Raw genomic sequence first — 24,073 nt, forward strand, 5'->3', positions numbered from 1 at the left:
TTAAACTGTATATATTACAGTATTTACAACTCATTTGTTACTGAATGCTGCAACATATTGTGATATTAACTATAGTGAGCTGCTGAGCTGTAATAAATACTGTACTATACTTCAGATTTTACTACAGTAAACCGTGGTGTATTCTAGTATAATATACCTTAGAGTTGTGGAAAACTACAGCACTGGGTCATTTGTTTATGTTACTATAGCTGTGTTACCATAGCAACTGTAGATTCACAACACATCAATCACTATAGTTATTGTGTTACCATAGCAACTGTAGAATCATCGCAACACATCAATCACTATAGTTATTGTGTTACCATAGCAACTGTAGAATCATCGCAACACATCAATCACTATAGTTGTTGTGTTACCATAGCAACCATAGATTCACCACAACAGATCAATTACTATAGTTGTTGTGTTACCATAGCAACTGTAGATTCATCACAACACATCAATCACTAAAATTGTTGTGTTACCATAGCAACTGTAGAATCACCACAGCAGATTAAGTCAAAGACTTTTCTATAGACCTTTTTCTTAGAACGCAAAATTACCCATCATGCTTTGCATGTATGCGCAAGTAGAATGCTAAGTATTTCTAGTCGGCAGCTGATGTGTATAAACAGTCACATTTTGACAGCTTTAAAACGATAGTATTAATCGATTGCGTGTGTGTGTGTATGTGCACACATTGAAGAGTCGCTGAGCTTACAGCTGACAGGTTGGGAACACACACACACACACACACTGTATCTCTGACGGCAGACACGGGAACTGGAAGAACGTTTTTCTCTCGCGCTTGAAGCACATCTGACTGATTATAACGGCTTTAACACACCTCTCAAAGTTGTGTGCCAAGAAAAAGGTCTATAGTGTGGTCCAAAACCACTGCAGTGTGTCCTATAAATGACTCTAGTGTGTTCTCCAGTGATGGAGTGTGTGTGAGGTACCAAAGATGTTGGTCTTCACGGTGAGGGACAGGTGTGTGTTGTTCTTCAGGATGTCCATGGCTTTGGTGTAGGAGATGTTCTCAAAGTTCTGCCCGTTGATCTCCAAGACCTGCAGACAGAAGTACAGTGTGTACAGCAGGGCTGGATGAGTTGGAGAAAGATTTGTGATATTTTTGGACTGATATGGTTTGTGAGATTATATAAATGGAGATTATAAGATCAATATTGCCGTTTGTGTGTGTGTGCTGTGTTAGTGCTCTACCTGGTCTCCGCGCTTGAGTCCTGCCTCTGCTGCTCTGCTGTTGGGCTCCACGCTCTCGATGAAGATGCCGAAGCCGCGCTCGCTGCCTCCCTGCAGGCTGAACATCAGCGGAGACTCTCTGCAGGACTTCTGCAGCGTCACCTGACGACACTTGGCCTTCGCCGCGCACGCGATGTTCAGCAGACGCAGGTGACCCTTCATTTTCTAACACACACAGCATAGGGAGACCGAAGGTCAGAGAAGGTGTGTGTGTGTGTGTGTGTGTGTGTGTGTTTGTGTAAGCGTAGTATGTGAATAGTATGTGAGTAGTGTTTAAGTGCATGTGTACACACACACACACACACACACACACACACACACACACACACTTGTATGACTGACCGAGGCGTCCAGCAGCTTCTCGAAGTCCTCCAGGAACTGCGTCATCACTGGATCACCCTCGAAATCATTGAAATGATTGTTCACCCACAACAGCACGATCCGGGTCACCTACAAAACACACACACACACATGAGAAACAGCACGTCAGCTGGAGGAGACTGATAAACACACACTGACTGTGTCACTCAGACTGCCACACACACATGCGCACACACACTGACCATCTCTCAGACTGACCCACACACACACACACACTGACCGTGTCTCTCAGAGTGTCGACTCTGAACCACTCCAGAAGCTTGTTCCCCACCTCCATGGGGCTGGACAGGAAGGTGCGGTACATTAGCAGGAAGTCCTCGATGTATGTGGGGTCCACCACTGACGGCTCCTCCACCAGATGCAGGACCAGACGCTCCGGCGTGCCCTAACACACACACACACACAGAAGCAATTACACACACACACACTTAAAACACAAGTGCAATGATGCACACACAATAGCAAAGTACTGATAAACACACACGCACACACACACACACACACACACACACACACACACACACACACACACACACACACACTACACAACAGCACTGATGCGCACACACACTAGCAGAGCAGTGTCCCTCTCGGCCCCTGCGCTGATTTCAGTGACATCATGACTGAATTTAAAGCCTGATGTCTGTAATCCAATCAAACAGCAGTAGAGCTCCGTCAGTTGTATTCTGAGACACATCCACTAGGGGGCACAGCAGCACTTCACTCCAAACACAGAAGTAAGCAACAGTTCAATGATTTTATTCACATTTATGGGGGCGTTTGACAAGATTTCATTGATTTTATAGAAAAAAGAAGGCCAGCACTCACTGATGAACGCTGCAGCTATTAAAAGTAAAAGTCACAGCAAGCTTTAAAGCAGGATATTTGAAACATGTCTGTCCATGCTAATGGACAGTGGGTTTAGAGGTAAGAGGGGTAGTTCACGCAGAAATCCTTATTTACTCTGCCTCAAGTGCTTATGAACTTCTCTTGAGTTTCTCTTTTTCAATTGAGCATGAAAGAAGAACGGAAACCCTGTAACCATCGACTTCCATAGAGGAAAACCCAAATACTGTGGAAGTCAATCAGGTTTCCAACATTCTTCAAAATATCTTCTTTTGTGTTCGACTGACAATAGAAACTCAGACAGGTCTGAATCAAGTACAGCGCGAGTAAATGATGACAGGATGTTGATTTTTGAGTGAACTCTTTTTTAGAACGTCTCTCCATCATAATCTACAGCGAGTCCTAATAATCTGAAAACAAGCTAAATAATCTGCCAATGGAGGACGCAAAACACATTTCCTTTTGCATGATTCATAACAGTATTCATATTATACCATATTGGTAGATTATTTAGCTTGTTTTAAGGACAAACTCTCTTCATTTGGACTCAAAATCTTCTGCTTGTCTAGAAAATGCTTCTTGATTTCAGAATGTTCAGATATATGGACTGTAAGTAAGACTGTATATTGTGCAGTGTATAGTGGATATGTGTATTGTCGATGCTGATAGATTGTGCACGCTGTGAGCGGTGAAGTGAACATCTTCCCAAGACTCAACAGAGGATCAGAAACTGACACAGGATCAGAAACCCACAGCCTGAAACTGAAGCGATCATCAACACCTCGCTTTCAGCTGTAAAACTAGATGAACTTGTGTCAGAACACCCCAGCTGAACTGGGTAAAGCCTGTAACTGGGGGATTGTTATTACCCTGTGATTAAACCTTCAGACTGTGTTGAACTGCATATATACACATATTCTTTATTTATATGAAGCATGATTTTAAGTGGAATGTTGCAGCAGGCTCATTATAGATACGTACCCCTGTATACATTTCTGGAGAGCGCTAAATACACCCCAGGAGGTATGTGTTTTTGCATGTGTTTTGTGAATCCACCAGAGGGCGCTGTGGACGCTTTTTTAGATCTTAGATTTCTCTCACAAGTGCCATTCACACCCGCTGTTCTCACGTAAATCCATCAATTAAAGAGGATGTTTTAAAGACGAAATGCAGCCATACGCTCTGGATACATCATTTGTGCTCTGCAGAAATGTACACAGGGCTACGTATCCACAATGTGTTGGGATTTTGGATGCTTTTGGATGGATTTTGAGATTTTTTTAAAGGGATTGTTTTAAAATGTTCTATACATCGACTGAAGGATATATAAACACAGCTCACTAATACATTTATAAAATCAGAATATAGACAGAGTAAAAGTGTAATGTTTGGTGTGTGTGATCAGGATATAGACCTTTATTATTTCTGTTTTTACACCCGTTAGAAGAGCATCATTAAAGGCACAGTTCACACACAAAAAATAAAAAGAAGATATTTTGAAGAATGTTGGAAATGGATAGCCATTGACCTCCACAGTGTTCCAAGTCAGTGGTTACCGGTTTCCAACATTCTACATAATATCTCCTGTTTGTGTTCAACAGAAGAAATAAACTCATACAGGTGTATCGCCACTTGAGGGAGAGTAAATAGTGAGTAAATGTACATTTTAGAGTGAACTGCCCCTTTAAGGTCCTCGTCAAATTAAAATGACGTGTTTTAGATGTTCGCTTCAGTATGTTAGCCCTTATCTATATCTATTTATCTATAATCTAGTGTCTCCAATACAGTGACAAAACTGACATGAAGCAGATATAAACCTGATAGAAACATCCAGAGTTTGTCTCTTCTGCCTAAATGGTCTCCTCATCAAATCTTCTGACCAATCAAATGCTCTCTAGTGACTAACAAGCCCCGCCCCCTTCTTCTCATTGGCTGTTCATTTGATGCGCTTCAGCTCAACCGCTCTCACTGGCAGAGCTGTGAGAAAACCAAACGCTATTTTAAAAAGGGGAGGAGCTACAGTATGCCCCGCCCATCCTTCATGCTTCAGTTGCGATTACGTCAAACATCCAGTTACAAATTTCCGAGCCCTCCAGGTGACCTCTGACCTGTGTGAGCTCCTCCAGGTGACCTCTGACCTGTGTGAGCTCCTCCAGGTGACCTCTGACCTGTGTGAGCTCCTCCAGGTGACCTCTGACCTCTCGTCAGCGGTGTCTCACCTTGATGACGACGTGTCCCTTGCGTGTGCCGCTGCGGTCCAGCTCTCGGTGCTCCTTCACCATCACGATCTCGCCCTCCTCCTCCACCTTGTGTGTGTTCTGCTCCACATGATTGAGGATGCGGCAGTAATCCTGCTGCGCGATACACACGAACTGCACACACGACAGCAGAGTGTGTGTGAAAAGGAGAGTAAGTGTGTGTCTGTGTGTGTTTGCGTGTGTGTGTGTGTCTGACCTGGCAGTCGTCTGCTCTGGTGCTCACGGCTCCGCTCATCAGTTGTCTGTCCAGTGATGGAGTGATGCCGAAGCTGTTTCCCATACAGAGGATCTCTGATCGGCCGTCACTGTAGCTGATCTCCACTGCACCGTTCAGGATCACATACCACAGGTCCAGCTGCACACACGCACACGCACACGCACACACACACACACACACACACACACACACGCACACACACACACACACACACACACACACCAGAGATAAGTAAATGCTACAGTGATGAGTGCTCCAGCACAGTAGAGCTCAGAGGATGAGCTGAGATCTGATCACATGATCTGCTCCATCCTCTGGTTAACTCAGCTCTTCAGAGCAGCTCCTGATGATCAGGACTCACTTTATTCTCCTCTCTTCACTTGTCTAGCTGAGTAACCAGAACACAGACAACCAATCAGAACCCATCCTGCTCTGAAAGCATTGGTAGATTCTGCTGTATTTGGCTTGCGGCTGGCTGATCTATGAGATGACTCTAAAGCATCAGACAGGTGAGCTGAGCACAGTTCTTACAGGGAGAAGACTTTATTGAGGACAGTGATCAGTGCGGTTCCTCAGCATAACCTGTCGCTCTTCAAGACACTACTTTATAACAAAGATGTGACCCCCTGGAGATTACCCAACTGCTTTGGTTGGGTCATCACTCTTGAGCTGCTGTAGGCCATTTGGTCCACAACAAGCCATATCATCCACCAATCCTGTGTTCATATTAGATGATGTGCACAGTAATTCAGTCAGTGTTGATGGTGAGGTGTCAGTGTGTTACTGATGTTCCTGTATTGATTATGGTGGTGACATCATCTGTAATTCTGCTTGATTGTTGTCAAAAACTGTGAGCAGCTTTTGGCTGTGTTAATCTGGTATATAAGCACATAAAGTAGATCGACTGATTGATTGATTAACGGGTAGAATAATTGGTTGATTTATTGACTAATTGATAGATTAATTAATTGATTGATTATTGATGAATTAATTGATTGACTGACTGATTTACTGATTGACAGAATGAATGATCGATTCACTTATTGATTGACCGACTGATTCACTAAAGGAACAGTTCATTCACTGACTTATTGATCGATTGATTAATTGAATAACTGACTAGCTGATTGATTGATTAATTGACTTACTGATTGATTGATTGATTGATTGATTGTTAAATTGACTGACTGACAGAATTATTGATTGACTGATTAATTGGTTGACTGATTAATTGATTGAAAAACTAATCGAATAACAGACTGACTAACTGATTGATTGATTGACGGATTGATTCATTGTTTAATTGACTAACTGACTGACTGACTGACTGACTGACTGACTGACTGATTGATTGATTGATTGGTTGATTGAATGACTAATTGAATAACTGACTGACTAACTGATGGATTAAATGTTTTACTGGTTGATTAATTGATTGTTTATTTGACTGACTGAATGACAGACAGACTGATTGATTGATTAATTGATTGACTGAATGATTAATTTACTGTTTATTGACTGACTGACAGACTGATGGATTGATTTCAATTCAATTCAATTCACCTTTATTTGTATAGTGCTTATACAATTATACAATGATTGATCTGTTGATTAATTGTTTGTTTAATTGTCTGACTGACTGACTGACTAACAGACTGATTGATTGATCTGTTGATTGATTGATTGATCGGTTGATTAATTGATTGTTTAATTGACTGACTGACTGACAGACTGATTGATTGATTGATTGATTTAATTACTAATTATATAATTGACTGATTAACTGATTGATTGATTGATTGTCTGTTTTGTGAACTCTATAGAGTCAGTCGTGCTAGTGAACAGTGTTGTTAGCGTGCCGCGCTGTAGCTGTACCTCCTGCTTGTCCTGCAGGATGACGGTTCCCTCTCCCTCCACCACCTCAAACATCATGACCCGGCACAGCTCCCTGCGCACTGACATCGTCATGTTGGCGAACGCCGGCAGCTGATGCATGAACTCCAGCAGCTGCTCTGTACACACACACACACACACACACACACATTATTCTCCTTACCATATCGTCAGATTATTTAGCTTGGTTTAAGGAAAATCTCACTTAATTTTGACTGATTATTCCTGAAAACAAGACTATATGTTTCACTTGTCTAGAAAATGCTTCTTGGACTAGAAACAAGACAGAAACTTTGAGTAAGAAAAGCTTTTATTACAGTGTGTAGTTATTTTAATTAAGAGGTGGATGTGTGATCTGTGTTTTAGATATGTAATGTTCGCTTTTTATTTCTGTATGCTCATCTTGGCCATCTGGAAGAGGAGATTTCTGTAACTATATTAGAAAAATAGAGGGAATATTAATAATACCAATGTCGTCATCTGTGCGGTCCAGCGCGTCTTTCTCCAGACACTCGCGCACCAGATCTCTGGCCAGGAGAGCATCTGAGGAGCGGTCCATGTCTTCATCCTCCTCCTCCTCCTCTGAGTCCACTGGAGCTTCAGGAAGACCCGAGAGATCCACATCACCCAGCTCACTCTCTGTAGCCTGCACACACACACACACACACATCAGATCAGATTGAATGATTGATTGATTGATTGATTGATTAATTGATTGATTAATTGATTTATTTATTGATTGATTGATTGATTGATTGATTGATTGATTGATATCATTCACTCGTTCATTCAAGGACATTAAAAAACAACCAGAGATGACCAAAGTGCTGAACATGTGACAGATACAAAAGTTGTGGAGAGCGATGACACCATTCAGATCCACACCCAGTGAGTTGTTTGCTCAGAGGTTTGTGCTGCTATTAAAATATCGCTAAAAATTCAGTTTGAACTCGGGTTGGACACTGCAACCCAATGCAAGACCTGAGAGACCTGGGTGGAGTGAAGGAATGCAAGATATCAGATATGGTGGTGATGGACCGTGTGGTGCTTTAAAAACTACAGTTGGACCAATGGAGGGAGGTTCAGATAGGGGACATGTGTTCGCATTTCCCCCTGGCAGTCAGGAGTCTGGCTGCAGCATTTTAATGGTCAAATCCTTCACCTGCGTCGTCTTTCTAAAGTTAAATCGTTTCTTCATTAAAGCACTGAACTAGTTCTACATGCTTTTATCACTACACACCTCGATTACTGCAATTCACTGTATTACGGATTAGTGTATACTCCATTCAGCTGTTTTCATCTCTGTACGCTTTGCAATTAATTAAAGTATTAATAAACGTTTATGGCTCAGAACAATATTTGTGTCTAATTTTTATGTTTTACGCCAAGTATATTTGTAATAATCATGATGAAGTCCATCAATAGACGGTTGGTTTTGCAGATTAAACCCTCCAGTCTTAAACAACAGCTGCTGATAAACCTGTAGTGCTGACAGCTGCGGTCACACTAGGAAAGAGGCGGGATTAAACAAGATGATTAGACATTTTAAAAAGAGAGCGATTGCTCCATGTTTTAAATTTCTGTCCAGAGAGGTCATGTTTTGATCTTCGATTGGTCTTACAGTCACGTGATGCGATTTCGTAGGTCAGAGTTCACCAAGCTTGAACTTTGCACCACAGTGAACTGCGAAACTTGTTGCACGAGTGCATTGGAATGAATGGAAGTCTATGGAGAGAAAAGTCCAGTGTGACCGCAGCTTTATACTGAGATAACAACCACCTGGATCTACTTTATCTACCTTGGAATTTGATGACTGGCCAATCAGAATCAAGTATTCCTGTGCAATAATGATTGCGTGTTTAAAGCTCAGTTGAGTTCAATGCTGATTTCCTTCAGTTCAGATGTCAGCGTGATCTCTCCTAAAGTTATTTCCCATTATGAGGAATAATCAGGTGTGCTATTAGTACACAGCATTTAAACTAAACAATAAGAAAGCATACTTTCAGTCTTATTTCCAGTTTTTTCCAGGGTACTTCCTTTTTAAGTGCCTCTCTGAAACTTACTTTGGGCACTTCTCGGAAATATACTCAAACTTGACATTAAGCATGCTTGACTTTTATTGACAGAAGGGTCTGGCCTGTTCACTGACATATGCTTAAACATATAATCATTGTACTATTTTGATTGAGTGACTTATTATTATTATTATTTCAAATGTTACAGGATTTTAATGTATAATCTTGTCTGTTCCTGAAGATGTTTGGTGACCAAACTCTTATTTTTAGTGATTTAACTGTTTAATAAAACTGTTTTGTTTAAATGAACCAAAGTATATTGTTTACATTCACTGAGAAATGGATCAATCTACTAATTTTCATAAGCGGTGTCCTCATTTATTCTAAGCACTGGATATTGTTATATATAATAATATTTGATTCTGCAAATGTAGCCCTACAGACGTTTCTGGAGCGCGAATTATGTGGCCAGAGGTACGTAATGCTGCATTTCATTTTTTAAATGAACGCTACAGGGCGGTGTGACACCATTCCCTTCCGTGATTACCAGCTGCCAGTTTCCTGCTGTGGCCAGTTTGTCCAGTAGCGTGCCATGTATGTTGGCGGACTTGAGACGCAGAGAGGAATTGACCACAACGATGGGGTTGGAGTCCGGTGAAGAACTGTTCCAGAAAGCGGGTAAGATAAAAACAGAATCCAAAAATTTAAATAAACAAGTAAATAACAAGGTGAGAATGTGGTAAGGTCTGAAAAAAAAAAACGTGGTAAAAATCTGACGAGGGCTTTTCTTTTTCTGGATTGGTTTTGAAATGTGTTGGTTGGGTTTAGGGAAGTGAGTGGGCGGGTCTATCGATAAAAATTGGTTGGGTTTAGGGAAGGAGGAGGGTGGGTCAGTAGATTGGTCAGTCAGTCAGTCAGTCGACAGCGGCCTCTGGTGGGTTTACATGCGAACAGCAGCTGTGAATGGCTCTCGCGAGAGAAATTTGAGGTGTCAAAAAGCGTACACAGCAGTCTCTCGTGAATTCGTGAAAACAAAAACTGCAGAAAAACGTGTCTGCGGGACGTATTTCGCAGTCTTCAGAAATGTATTTAGAGGTACGTTTTCAGAATGAGCCTGGGTTGTATTTTAACGTCTGGAAATGTTAAAAAATAAAGACTTGTTGTGTTTCTATCAGTCCAATATGACTGTGGACACACTACACTACACACACAGCTCACAAACGTTGATTTTGCATTATAGGAGCCCTTTAAAGTCATCATTTAAGTTACATTGCAACAACACATTAGCATAGAAACACAATAATTTAGCTTTTTTAATGACAATAAATTCTGTTGTGTGGCTGAAATGTGGAAATATTGAACGGAAATTCACATTGTATTTGTCACACACACACACACACAGTCTTACACAGTACGATATGCAGTGACAGGCTTATACAAGCGCTTGTGACCTTAAAAAACAAAACCCAAAAATAATCTAAAAAATAAAGTAAAAGTTTTAGATGATATAGAAGCTATAGATATGGGAAACAAGAACAAATGTAAAAATACATAACACATGGAGTTTTCAGAGATACTGTGGTGTTGTGTTGTGGTTTAGCAGCTGATGATCTGTCTGAGACCTGTATCTGATCCTGACTAACGCACACTGATCTAATGCTGAAATAAGAGCTGATGCGTCAGTGTGACACATTCACAATAAACCACTTTCACTAAATGCCCATGACGCCTTTAATGCTCATCAGCTTCTTAAATCCTCTAAAGGTTTTCATATTATCATGATTATTTATTAACCAGATGACTCGCACTGTTTATTTCCCTCTTTCTGAAAGGCCTGAAAACATTCTCTTGGAGTTTTTCTTCTGTTGCTTGAGCAAATGAATAATATTTGTTGTACTCTCCCACAGGGGCGGATCGGAGAGGTAAGCGGCTGCTTAGAGCCCCTAGGAAATCTAGGGAGCCCACAATAAATACTTTATAAATCATTAGAAATCAATACTTTATAAAACATTTCTATACATCATATATAATGCCATTTTCTATTATATTTAGTCTGATGAGGACCTAACAAATACAATTGTACCATGATTATCAAATCTGAGCAAATGTGATCACGGATCAGTCCAGCTGATGAAAATGTACTTTTAAAACCCGAATAGTTTATTGATTATGATTGGTTGTGAGATCATTTTAGTTTGAATATTTTAAAATTAATTTTCAAATATATCCGTTCACAAACCCTAATAGATCAAAACATAGCTGTCGACCACTTCAGTCTAAAATTACAAGTGTTTAGAGAAACATAGCAATGTTAGTAATGATAATAATAATAATAACAAAAATAAAATCAATAAATAAAACCAAAACAAATAAATGAATACATTTAAAAAAGAAATAAATTATATATACACATATATTTGTAGGGTATTACTAGGGCCAGACGGAATCTGCGGACATTTTCTGCTATTTCTGCGGAGAATTTTGGCAAAAATCTGCAGATTTCTGCTGAATTATTTTGGTGGTAACATATGGTGGTAATAAGGAAAATGAATGAATGAATTGTGTGTTATAACCTGCCAATCAAAGTTAATCCTGAAAATATGCTTGTGTTTTATTTATTATAATCATAAAGGCACATCACTTTTGATTTATTGAACTTCTGAACATTTTGACACTTCAGATAAAATCTGACATCTGTCTACTTTAATATGAGCCCAAGCTTAAATCTAAGCTTCTCAAGTGTTGAATTCTGTCAATCATTTAAGTTAAACATCTCATTTTCATGTCTATGTGGATGCAGCAGGGCTGAAATGACATCCTGCAGACATGCTCCTGCAGAAACAGGACTGTTGCTAGAGGGGATACAGCCTTGAACGAAAGTTAAGAAGAATTATTAATATTGTTTATTTATTTAGCCTTTAATTGTATTTTATTAACATCTACCCCATACTCCAACCCTAAACTCAACCCTCACGGTAATGTAAAATATGAATTACTGTTTTACAGTGTCCCAAAAATGATGCTATACTGATGTGAGCTGTATCCCTTCTAGACTTCATATCCACACACAGCTCAGAGTCAGGAAGAGGAAGTGGCCGCACCTGGTAGATGTCTGATAGGCTGCTGCTCCCCGAGTCGCTGGCGATGCTGCATCCTGATTGGCTGTTGGCCATGTGCATCTGCTGGTGTGGGTGGTCCGTCAGGTGCATCTTGCTCAGGTCACCAGGAAGCTGTGCGGAGCAGACAGGAAGTGGTTCATTTAAAGAGAGTGAGGAAAAACACACTGACAGTGAACAAGTACTGTAAAGGGGAGATATCATGCAAAACTGACTTTTAAGCGGGGTTTAAACCCAGTAGTGTGTGTGTGTGTGTGTGTGTGTGTGTGTGTGTGTGTCAGCAATGTGTGAACCTCTCCCGTGTGAATCTGCCACTATACTGACACATAGGCATTTATAGCTCCGCCCTCTTCTGAAAAGAGCACAAACTCATTTGCATTTAAAGCGACAGTCACCAAAACACCACAATTAGGATCAAAGCCTTGTTTGCATGTTCTCCTCGTGTTGGTGTGGGTTTCCTCCGGGTGCTCCGGTTTCCCCCACAGTCCAAATACATGCGCTATAGGGGAACTGATCAACTAAACTGGCCGTAGTGTATGAGTGTGTGTGTGAATGAGTGTGTACGGGTGTTTCCCAGTACTGAGTTGCAGCTGGAAGTGCATCCGCTGTGTAAAACATATGCTGGAATAGTTGGCGGTTCATTCCACTGTGGCGACACCTGATAAATAAAGCTGAAGGAAAATGAATGAATGAAAGGTCAGATCTGTGAAAGCCTAACAGTTGAATGCAGCATGTGGTGCGGGGAGTCTTTTATCCTGTGAATGAGCCGGACAGCGGTGTAAAGGGCATCTGCAACGTCACGATGTCATTAGAGCAAACCGGAGGAGCTGCTAATTACTGTGTTCATACTGTGCTCATTCACACGGCGGCGGGCGAGGGTCTCTGCCCTGAGCATGAATTAATCATGTCAGAGATGAAATATCAACATATGCTGGCCCACACTGCAAATCACACTGCTCTTCTGACAGGTTCAGTCCTGTTACTACTCCAGATATCTGAACACTCCTAAATCAAGACGCATTTTCTAGACGAGTCATAAATACTGTCTTGTTTTCAGTCATTCATTCATTTTGCTTTAGCTTAGTCCCTTTATTTATCAGGTGTCGCCACAGTGGAATGAACCAACTATTCCAGCATATGTTTTACACAATGCCCTTCCAGCTGCAACTCAGTACTGGGAAACACTCATACACACTCATACGGCCAGTTTAGTTGATCAGTTCCCCTATAGCACATGTGTTTGGACTGTGGGGGAAACCGGAGCACCCGGAGGAAACCCACGCCAACACGAGGAGAACATGCAAACTCCACACAGAAACACCAACTGACCCAGCGGAGGCTCGAACCAGAGAACTTCTTGCTGTGAGGTGATTGTGCTACACCACTGTGCCACCGTGACGCCCGTTTTCAGAAATAATGAGTCAAAATTAAGTGAATTTTTACTCAAAACAAGTAAAATAATCTGACAATGGGGGAAAGCAGGATAAGCTTGTTTTCATTTTATATTATATTACTCTGCTTCCCCCAGTGGCAGATTATTTAGTTTGTTTTAAGGAAAAAACTGCCTTTATTTTGACTCATTATTTCTGAAAACAAGATAATATTATCACTCGTCTAGAAAATGCTTCTTGATTTTGTTTTTTTTAGATATTTGCATCAGAAACAACACAAACTCTAAGTAAGAAAAGCATGATTTGCAGTGCACATCAACACTGACGCTCAGCTTAACCCTGAAACACTAGCTCTGTCTCCATCCACATATTTTTTATGCTAATTTTGAAATATTACATAAAAAGGTGCACATCAACTATGAAAAATGCACATAAAAAATAATGCACGTAACTGAGGGGGATAAACTTTCTGTCTGATAATAATAACTGCTCCTAAACTGCTGTAAAACAGCTGTAGTGTGTGTGTGTGTGCGCCTGCGCTTCATTAGTGTCTGCGCTTCAGGGCTGTAGTTTCAGCTGATCAGATGATCTGACAGATAGTGATTGCGTCAGTAACGTTGGTCTGCAGATATAAGTGTGTGTGTGAGTGTGTTTGCGTCATTAACATTGGTCTGCAGCTCTCCTTGTTTCCAGCTCTCCAATGTGTCAGAAGTGAAATGCTGTTGTGCTGATACTAAAGGGCCTCCGTCAGTCCGTCATCACAGTGCTTCAGTATTCTTCCTCTTCTATTATTATCATTCCTTCCAGAACTGTCTTGAGCATCTGTCTGCTCTCGCGTCTCGCGTCTCCAGAAGCCACCGTGTTCATTGTGTTTGGTCTTGGTGTTCTGACTCATTTATTAGAGGAGAAGAAACAGCACAGTGGAGAATCCCAGCAGTGCAGCAGACTCCACTTCTCTCAGTGATATCTGTGCAGGAGCAGCAGGAGCTGAGGAGGTGATGCTCTCCTGTGCAGCACTGATGGACACGCTGCTTTATTCACAGTGTTGACGAGGCTCATCAACACATCAACAGACTGACTGTAACCCTAAAGAAAGAACAGACGGAGCTGAAGCTTTATCGAGCAGGTTTCAGCTCTGTCCTTGTGGGAATGCCGCTGAATTATTCATCCCACCGCACTCACGTCTAGACTGACCGTGACATCAAGATGAAGATCAGACACATCCCTGTGTTCACTTGTTTACTGTTTAGGGCGCGAGCAGAAAACAACATCAGAACCAAGAGTGTTGAAGTCAGCGCTGGGCTCAGCCACGACAAAACATTGCAGAACATGCTTTAAAGGGAAGCGGTGGTGCAACTACGGCAGCTGAGAGGGACAGTCTTTATGTTGTTATGAGGTATCTTTCAGAGCATGAAGAAATCGATCTAAATATACAGCTGAAGTCAGAATTATTCACCCTCCTGTGAGTTTATTATATCTTCAAATATTCCCCAGACGATGTTTCTCAGATTGAGGAATTTCTCACAGTATTTCCTCTAATATTTGTTCTTCTGGAGAAAGTCTTATTTGTTTTATTTCAGCTAGAATAAAAGCAGTTTTTAATAGTTTTAAAGCCATTTTAAGCTCAATATTATTAGCCCCCTTCAGCAATATTAGTGTTGGATTGTCTCCAGAATAAACCACTGTTATACAATGACTTGCCTAATTACCCTAACTTTACCCTAATTACCCTAGTGAAGCCTTTAAATGTGACTGTAAGCTGAATACTAGTGTCTTGAAGAATATCTAGTCTAATATTATGTGCTGTCATCATGATAGAGAGGAAAGACATCAGTTATTAGAGATGAGTTATTAAACTCTTATGATTAGAGATGTGCTGGAGAAATCTGCTCTCCGTTAAACAGAAACTGGGGGAAAACAGTAAAAGAAAGCGAAGGTCAACACAGAAGGCAAGACAAGGAAAACACTTCGTTATGCTCACTTACAGATCACAAGACTCAGCAGTGTGTGTGTGAATGAGGTTTCTTCCTACTAATCAGTCCATCATGAGCTTCAGCTGTGTGTTTGTGTGTAATTAGGGGGAATCAGGAACTGGTGTGTGAGAGCAAAGACTTCTGGGAGTTGTTTTTCATATAAACCATTTTGAGGAATGTATACAATGACAATGGTCCTAATGTATTTCCTGTTTTACATTTTTACATGCCTTCTTGCTGTGAGGCAACAGTGCAACACCACTGAGCCATTGTGACGCCTGTAACGTCAACAAAAGAGCATAAAAAGTGAAGTGTCACACGGGGATTTTAGTAAAAATCAATTATTATCCGTGTATATTAAAGAAACTTATCGTTAACCAGGTTACATGTTTTCATTTACATGTCTCATTTTTACCACAGATGTTAGGGTCATTTTTCAAGTGCAGTGTGTTAATAGTGTGTGTATAGAGGCAGTGTGTTAATAGTGTGTATATAGAGGCAGTGTGTTAATAGTGTGTGTATGGAGGCAGTGTGTTTATAGTGTGTGTATGGAGGCAGTGTGTTAATAGTGTGTGTATGGAGGCAGTGTGTTTATAGTGTGTATATAGAGGCAGTGTGTTTATGGTGTGTGTATGGAGGCAGTGTGTTTATGGTGTGTGTATGGAGGCAGTGTGTTAATAGTGTGTGTATGGAGGCAGTGTGTTAATAGTGTCTGTATGGAGGCAGTGTGTTTATGGTGTGTATATAGAGGCAGTGTGTTAATAGTGTGTGTATGGAGGCAGTGTGTTTATGGTGTGTGTATGGAGCCAGTGCTGTGCCGAGGGTAAAGCAGCTGTCAGCTCACAGCATGTGTTAAGAGTAAACAGAGCATCCGTACGGCACCTTCACACTCCAGACACTCCACAGATGACCTCTGACCTCAGTCCACAGTCAGCAGTGCAACCTCACTCGCACAAAATACCAGAGTAATTGTAACACAAGTACAGTAAAATCACACGATGAAAGCTCTCGTTTCCATGTTGAAGGTTGTTTTTGTCATGAAGCAACGTGCAAAATTTCTAATTTTACAAACTAGTTTCTGTTTTACAACGTCACAGCTGAACAGCAGCATCAACTACTCTGACAATGACCATCTCAGGAACTGATTATCTGCTTTATTCAGTGTTAAATGCCCCCAATGTGAGTTTAAACACCATTTTGAATGACATTAATAGCCATACTACTGAAAGAGCAGCAGTCCACCTCACACCTTGAAAATAAAATAAGCAGCAGACGGCTTAAAAACGAAAGTCAGAACTGAGACTGAGTGCAAACCAACAACCTCAGTCACTCAGCAGCCTGATTAATAATGTTCAAGAGCTTTGATGTGTGCTTTAATATGTTTCATTAGAGCAAAAGCCTTTAGCATTTCATTGAGAGTGCACACACACGCACGCACGCACGCACGCACGCACACACGCACGCACGCACGCACACACACACACACACATATATATATATAATATCTAAATATAAATAAACATTTTGTCAAATATATGCATGCAGGAGTGTATTTATATATATCTATACAGAATAACTATACACAATACACACACACATTTATATATATATATATACATTATGTCAAAACAAACTTTTGTTTTGGATGCAGTTAATCGTGATTAGTTGAGCACTATATCATATATTGTAATGTTATATATCACTGAAAGGAAAGTGCTATAACTGTGTAATAATTCTGATCTGTCCATCAGCGAGTGCAGAGTCTCAGTGTCTGAATATCCTCCAGCAGATGCGCAGAGCTTTTATCTGCTGTCCGGGGAGGTTTAGGGTGTCGTGTGGACAGGAAGGTGAGCGATCGGGATCAATACTCTCAGCATTAGCCTCAACACGTTCCCTTTACACCGCTCAATTAAGCTGGAGAAGAAGAACACTGCTGCACTTACACTGAGGCTGTTCTGCTGACACACACTAACACAGAGAAAGAATCCACTAAACACAACGAACACACATCTCAGAGACTCACACTTCACTGCGCTGCAGAAATACTTTCCTTATTTAAAGTTTTAGTTCTGTTTATAGTCCAATTATCGGAGAATTCTCAAATCAAGAAGCATTTTCTAGAGTTTTCAGAAATAACGAGTCAAAATGAAGAGAGTTTCTCCTTAAAGGGCAGATATGATGAAAATCCTCTTCTGTGAGCTGTTTGGACAGAGATGTGTGCAGGTATGGTGTGTCCACAGTCACACTGGAGTGATAGAAACACAATACGTCTCTTTTTTAAATTTCCTGATGTTAAAATAGGACCCAAATCCCTCCCATTTTGAGGCCGACCGCAACGTGACATAGAAGTGTGGTTTCCCCGCCCACCTAATTGATTGACAGCCTCGTATTAACATAATCATATCAACAAAACAGGATCTGTTCAGCTCTCTGTGATCATCAATCATCATCAAATGTGATCAAGAATGAGTTTCACAAGTTTAACACGTGTTTAAAACAGAGCATGTTAATGAATTACAGCCATTTTACCATCTTTACTTCATCACCACAGCCGCATGTCAGTACAGTTATAAAAGAAGACGCTTCAATCCTGGTTTGTAGACGTTAAATCAGGTTTATTTTGTACATTAACATAACAGATCTCCATACAGCAGTGGATATTAACGTGGATCCTGTGACATTTGCCGTGCAAAAACAGTGCAAAGCTAAACGCGCACGCTGTGTGTGTGTATGTCTGTGTTTGTTTGTGAACTTTGTAATGACATTGTGTGTGACTCATCGTTGCAACTCCACAACAAATCCATCCAATAATCATTGGGAAAGTTCTTACTGTAGTATTTCTCACAGACGTTACGTGAGATCTGCTTCATTCATGTGCTGTTTATCTGATGCAGTCAGAACCCTAACCCTTAGCCACCCATGGTGGGTTGGGAGAACCAGTATTAAAGGCACAGGCCACAAAAACAGCTACAAGATGCTCAGAGCTGAAAATTACAAACTTCTGAAAGGTCTAATCAATAATCTGATGGGTGTTTTGAGCTGAAACCTCACAGACACATTCTGGAGACACAAAAGACTGATCTTAAATCTTAAAGAGGTAAAGCAGGTGCCCTTTAAAACAAGTAAAGTAATCTAGTTTTCACTTTGGATTAAGATTATTGCACTTTATATGTTTCTTCTGATGGGGCAGCTATCTAATTGTGAAAAGGACAGGTGTAAACGATGCTTTCAACACTAATATGAATCTGAATATCAATTAATATATACAAATATAAAATGTATACGAAGACAAAATTGTATCAGAGAAAGATTTTTCCACACTGTCCCTCTTCACAACAGGGAAACCCAACAACAATCAAGAATGCAGGATTATCTGCTGTCATGGCTTTACAATCAGAAAATGTGCTTATAATGGAGGTCAATGGAGGAAAAACAGCACCAACACCACACAATCTGCCCCGAGTGTATAGTTGTGTTTTGGAAAATTTTCCTAGCATTTTCCCATAATATGTGCCGTAATAAGATTTGTCAAAAAACTAATTCCATTTGCTGAAACACAGAGAAAGTCGTGGTCAAATTAAGACTTAAAATCAGGCCAGAGTGGATGAAAACGACCCAACAGCACAGGGTTAATAATAAATAAATGAATGATCTCGGTTTTGAGCTGAACACTGCTCTCCACATGCAGGATAGGCCACTAAAATAAAGCATCTGATTTTTGAGAAGCAACACCGCCCGTCATCTAAGCACACAGAGAGGGAACTCTATCTGCTGGAGGCTTTCAGAGGTTTATTCTGGAATAACGCTGCCAAGTTCAAAGATGGCCAGACCGCGGGACACTAATGGAGCCCAGAGACACAAAGCTGAGGCCAATTACTGGATGCTGAATTATGAATGATGGATCTCTTCCAGCTGGACCAATCAGAGCACAGCATGAGCCGGAGCCGCTCGCTGGAACATCACGAGCTGAACGATCACTGTACAGCACGGATCCTGCGCATCCTTTACTGTCTTCCTACATTGACTGAAGACACTGTCCTCTGTTTACATCAAGATTTACCAAGAGCTTTTTGACATACAGTGCTGAGCTGAAATGAGTGACCCCGCACAGATCTCTCTTTTACTGTAATATTCTCTACAGGAGGCTTTACAGTAATATATCTGTACATGCACATTAGATTAGTCAGTACCAAAGACAAAACTGATGAACTGATCTAACAAAAACACTGAAGATCACAGTGCAAACATGATTACACACAAAATAATCTGAAATACAATTTTTATTTTAATTTCCTTTAATAACACATCATATCCATACCTCTGCGCTCTGAGGGTTAAGCCATATTTAGGGCTGCATAATATATGGAAATTACACAAATATAGTGCACATCACAATGATTTGATATCAATGTTAGGGGCTATTGATTTCTCTAAATTGATTGATCAACTTTTAATCGTTTTTAAGACCCCCGCACTGTCCATTCACTGCCTAATATAAAGCAATGTGCCGTGTCGCAGTGGTGCTTCCCTCGTGGAGAAGGCTGTTTCTCAGATGATGGCTTCTCTCTCAGCTGCCAGTGTTGTTGTGTGACACTTAAAGTACAAATGAAATCAAAACTTTTTATTGATGTTGTCAGCTCATGTTGTTAGTTCAGTGCTGATCAGTTCATCCGTGCATGTCATTAAGACTGAAACAATAGGTTGCTCTTATAATCTTTAATTGGAATTTTTGCTTTCAGGTAGGTTCTCAGATTAGGTGTGTCTGAGGTGTTGGGCGGGGCTAACATATTTAACCACGCCTCTTCACTTGTCAGTTTTGACATCAAACAGAAATGGTGGTGAGGAGGAGGAGTCTGTTATGTTGTAATAACTCTCCCCAAACACTTTCCCCCATCTTTCTGCATGAAACGCCAACTTTACTACATCCAATCAGCTCGCAGTAGAAAAAACAAGCCACGCCCACTGCTTTCTCAGTTGTTTGTTTTCGCTTGCTTTATTTAGATAGCACATTTAAAAACAACAAATGTTGACCAAAGTGCTTTACAAATTAACCAACACACAAAATCTACACTTGTACATGTAAACTAATGAAATTAATTACAATCAAATGCTAGAGACAGAAGATGACTTATTAAATGAGACTTAAAAGCACCAAGGGATGAGGGGCTGCAGCAGAAAAAGCCCCGTCTCCTTTTGATTTTAATCCAGGCTTAGGAACACCTAGCTGGAACTGCTGAGCTGAACGAAGAGGCCGAGATAAAGTATGCTAGTGAAGACGCTCACTAATGTAATTGGGTGCCTGATCATTCAAACCTTTAATAACAATAAACAATAACTTGTACAGTTAATATTACGTTTCTCTAGGAACAATATAGACACAATAAGGAAAAAACAACAAACAAACACAGTCGAGGCTTCCAGTTAACGTGGACTTTAAACAGGTATCTTCTGGCCCATTTCCACTGAGTGGTACGGCACGGTGTGGTTCAGTTCAGTTCGCTTTTATGGCCGTTTCCACTGTCAAAAGGTACCTAAAAGCGAACCGTACCGTACCACTTTTTGGTCACCCTTTGCAAAGGGTAACTAGCAGGACAAAACGTACCAAAAGGCGGAGCTAGACGCACAGCAGAACGCTATTGGCTTACAGAGATACGTCACTCACTCCTGCAACAAGCCAGGAGAATGAAAACAAAGGAAGCGCCAGTTATAAAAACACAGCCGAGACATTACACCGTAATTATAGTCATTTTAACAATGTAATAATCAGGCACTGGAGTCAGAATGTGAAACCGCACATCCTAAATAAATGAATGATAATCGCTGACTAAAATGTGCAAGAGAAAGAGTAACAGAGGCTGCGATATCTGCTGCCAGATCTATTCTCAGCTGTCAGACACCCACATGATGGCTATATACTACAGTAGTTTACTACAGTGTTTTTAACCATACTGACACTGACTCCTCCAACAGAGAGAGATGTTGCACAGTCAGCTGAAATATTGCTAGACCTGGTTTTTATGTATGGGCGATATATATACTGCATCACCATGCATGATTGAGGTCATGTCGATGTGTTGTGCGATAAGCCCATATATTGATTATTGTGACAGGCCTAGTGTAGACAAAAAGGAGAATAATATAATGAATCATTTGCAGCATCAAGCAGCAAAACAAGCCGTTTTTAATGTCTAAAAACCAATGGAAGTGAACGAGACTGGAAGAGCCAAGAACAAAACATGGCAATGGCTGCAGCTGCTCACATGTGAAGAATAAGGTCAGTCCTGGAGCCTTTAGTGCAACGGTGAAGTGTGGATGTGCACTGATGTCTGTAAAGTCTCAATAATGCAAGAGTGCTTGATGAAGATGGGAAGCCCAGAGCTTAAAACACACACTAACACACAGACTTCCATGATATCCTTCATAATCATTCATCATGACGTAATAACTGAGTCTCGCCCACTTTCCACCATCCAGTCGTCTCCATCCAGAGTGTCTCAGACTGATGCAGTGTGAGGTGTGATTTCAGATAACACTAAGAGTCAATGATCACTCAGAGTCACACACACTGTGATGGAGAGTGAAACACTGACAGCTTGAGCCGCTCCACGTCACTCTCAGACAATCACAGCGGACGATTCGCTGAACTGAACAATAACAGATGGGCAGGGATGGGGAAACACCTTTGATTATTTATACAGGGACATCTGCAGTCAGAGATGCTCAGAAAACAACACACTCAATGATCCAAACACCCAGCTCTCATACAGAAATAATGATAATAATAACTCACTACATTTATATACAGCACTTTTCTGGTGCTTTATTTGGGGAAGATCATCGTTTCCACCACCAGAACTCCTAAATTGGTCAAATGAGCGTCTGAAAAACAGCTTTCTTTCATTTCTCCCTGACAACAGATAATAATAATAATAATAATAATAATAATAATAATAACGGGGCGATGCAGTGGTGCAGTGGGAGGCGTTGTCGCCTCACAGCAAGAAGGTCGCTGGTTCAAGCCTCAGCTGGGTCAGTTGGTGTTTCTGTGTGGAGTTTGCATGTTCTCCCTGTGTTGGCGTGGGTTTCCTCCGGGTGCTCCGGTTTCCCCCACAGTCCAAACACATGCGGTATAGGGGAACTGTGAAGGCTAAATTGTACGTAGTGTATGAGTGAGAGTGTATGGGTGTTTCCCAGTGATGGGTTGCGGCTGGAAGGGCATCCGCTGCGTAAAACATATGCTTGATAAGTTGGTGGTTTATTCCGCTGTGGCGACCCCGGATTAATAAAGGGGCTAAGCTGAAAAGAAAATGAATGAATGAATGAATAATAATGGTTATAATAATAATAATAATAATAATGAAGGTTATAATAACAATAATAATGGTTATAACAACAACAACAACAACAATAATAATAATAATGGTTATAATAACAACAATAATTATAATAACAATAATAATGATAATAATAATGCTTATAATAACAACAACAACAATAATCATAACAATAATGGTTAAAATAATGGTTATAATAATGGTTATAATAATAATAATAGTTAAAATAATAATAATAATAATAATGGTTATAATAACAATAATAATAATAATAATAATAATGGTTATAATAATAATAATAATAATAATAATAATAATGGTTATAATAATAATAATAATAATAATAATAATAATGGTTATAATAACAATAATAATAATAATAATAATGGTTATAATAATAATAATAATAATAATAATAATAATAATAATAATAATAATAATGGTTATAATAATAATAATAATAATAATAATAATAATAATAATGGTTATAATAACAATAATAATAATAATAATAATAATAGTAATAATAATAATAATAATAATAATAATAATAATAATAATAATGGTTATAATAATAATAATAATAATAATAATGGTTATAATAATAATAATAATAATAATAATAATAATAATAATAATGGTTATAACAACAACAATAATTATAATAACAATAATAATGATAATAATAATGCTTATAATAACAACAACAACAATAATAATAATAATAACAATAATAATATTGATATTAATAACAATAATAATGATTATAATAATAATATTAATAATAAATTAGCAGCAATAATAATGATAATAATAATCATAATAATAAAGCAATTATAATAATGAAGATAACATCAAAATTAATGAGTATCATAATTATTATTATTATTATTATTATTATTATTATTATTATTAATGTCATTTAATATTTAAACAAGATTCAAAGCATTCACAGGCATCTTACAGTATATAGCAAAAAGCTAAAACACACGCATAAAACAGAAAAGAAGAAGCTGATCAAGCAGCAGATCAATAACAGCTTTACTGAACTAAACACAAATCCTCATCATCATCATCATCATCATCTTCTTCATCATCTGAGATTAAAATCAGGAGCAATATTCAACAGGCAGAAGAGCAAAGATGCACGAAAAACACACAATCAAACTGCATTGGCATCTGCAGCAGCACGCGTCTCCTAACACACACACACACACACACACACACACACACAGCAGCGGTTTAATGATGACATCACTTACTTTGGAGGACCACGGCTGCAGGCAGTTGGCATAGCAACGCACCAGGAAAGCCATTTCCCAAATAACAGATGCAAACTTCCCAGTGAAAGAAATCTCGGATGCTCACACACACACACACACACACACA

At 39.7% G+C, this 24,073-nt stretch overlaps 1 protein-coding gene across 4 annotated transcripts in view; it reads right to left on the reverse strand.

Moving 5' to 3' along the window:
* The window catches only part of LOC130215122 (rap guanine nucleotide exchange factor 6), a 96,957-nt gene that overhangs the window by 23,769 nt on the left and 49,115 nt on the right, over positions 1 to 24,073 (reverse strand). For 3 of the 4 annotated variants that reach the window (XM_056447022.1, XM_056447023.1, XM_056447021.1), the window contains exons 1-8: positions 7,324 to 7,498; positions 6,838 to 6,974; positions 4,942 to 5,100; positions 4,707 to 4,859; positions 1,862 to 2,026; positions 1,603 to 1,710; positions 1,222 to 1,425; positions 960 to 1,068 (exon numbers count right to left, since the gene is read on the reverse strand). In XM_056447022.1, coding sequence (XP_056302997.1) covers positions 960 to 1,068; positions 1,222 to 1,425; positions 1,603 to 1,710; positions 1,862 to 2,026; positions 4,707 to 4,859; positions 4,942 to 5,100; positions 6,838 to 6,974; positions 7,324 to 7,414 — 1,126 coding nt within the window. In that variant the 5' untranslated portion in view covers positions 7,415 to 7,498. Of the gene's footprint in view, positions 1 to 959; positions 1,069 to 1,221; positions 1,426 to 1,602; positions 1,711 to 1,861; positions 2,027 to 4,706; positions 4,860 to 4,941; positions 5,101 to 6,837; positions 6,975 to 7,323; positions 7,502 to 11,971; positions 12,101 to 24,073 lie in introns of those variants that run through there. The other variant, XM_056447024.1, reaches the window with a different exon arrangement.

The sequence above is a fragment of the Danio aesculapii genome, chromosome 21 (assembly GCF_903798145.1).
Source record: "Danio aesculapii chromosome 21, fDanAes4.1, whole genome shotgun sequence".
NCBI lineage: Eukaryota > Metazoa > Chordata > Actinopteri > Cypriniformes > Danionidae > Danio > Danio aesculapii.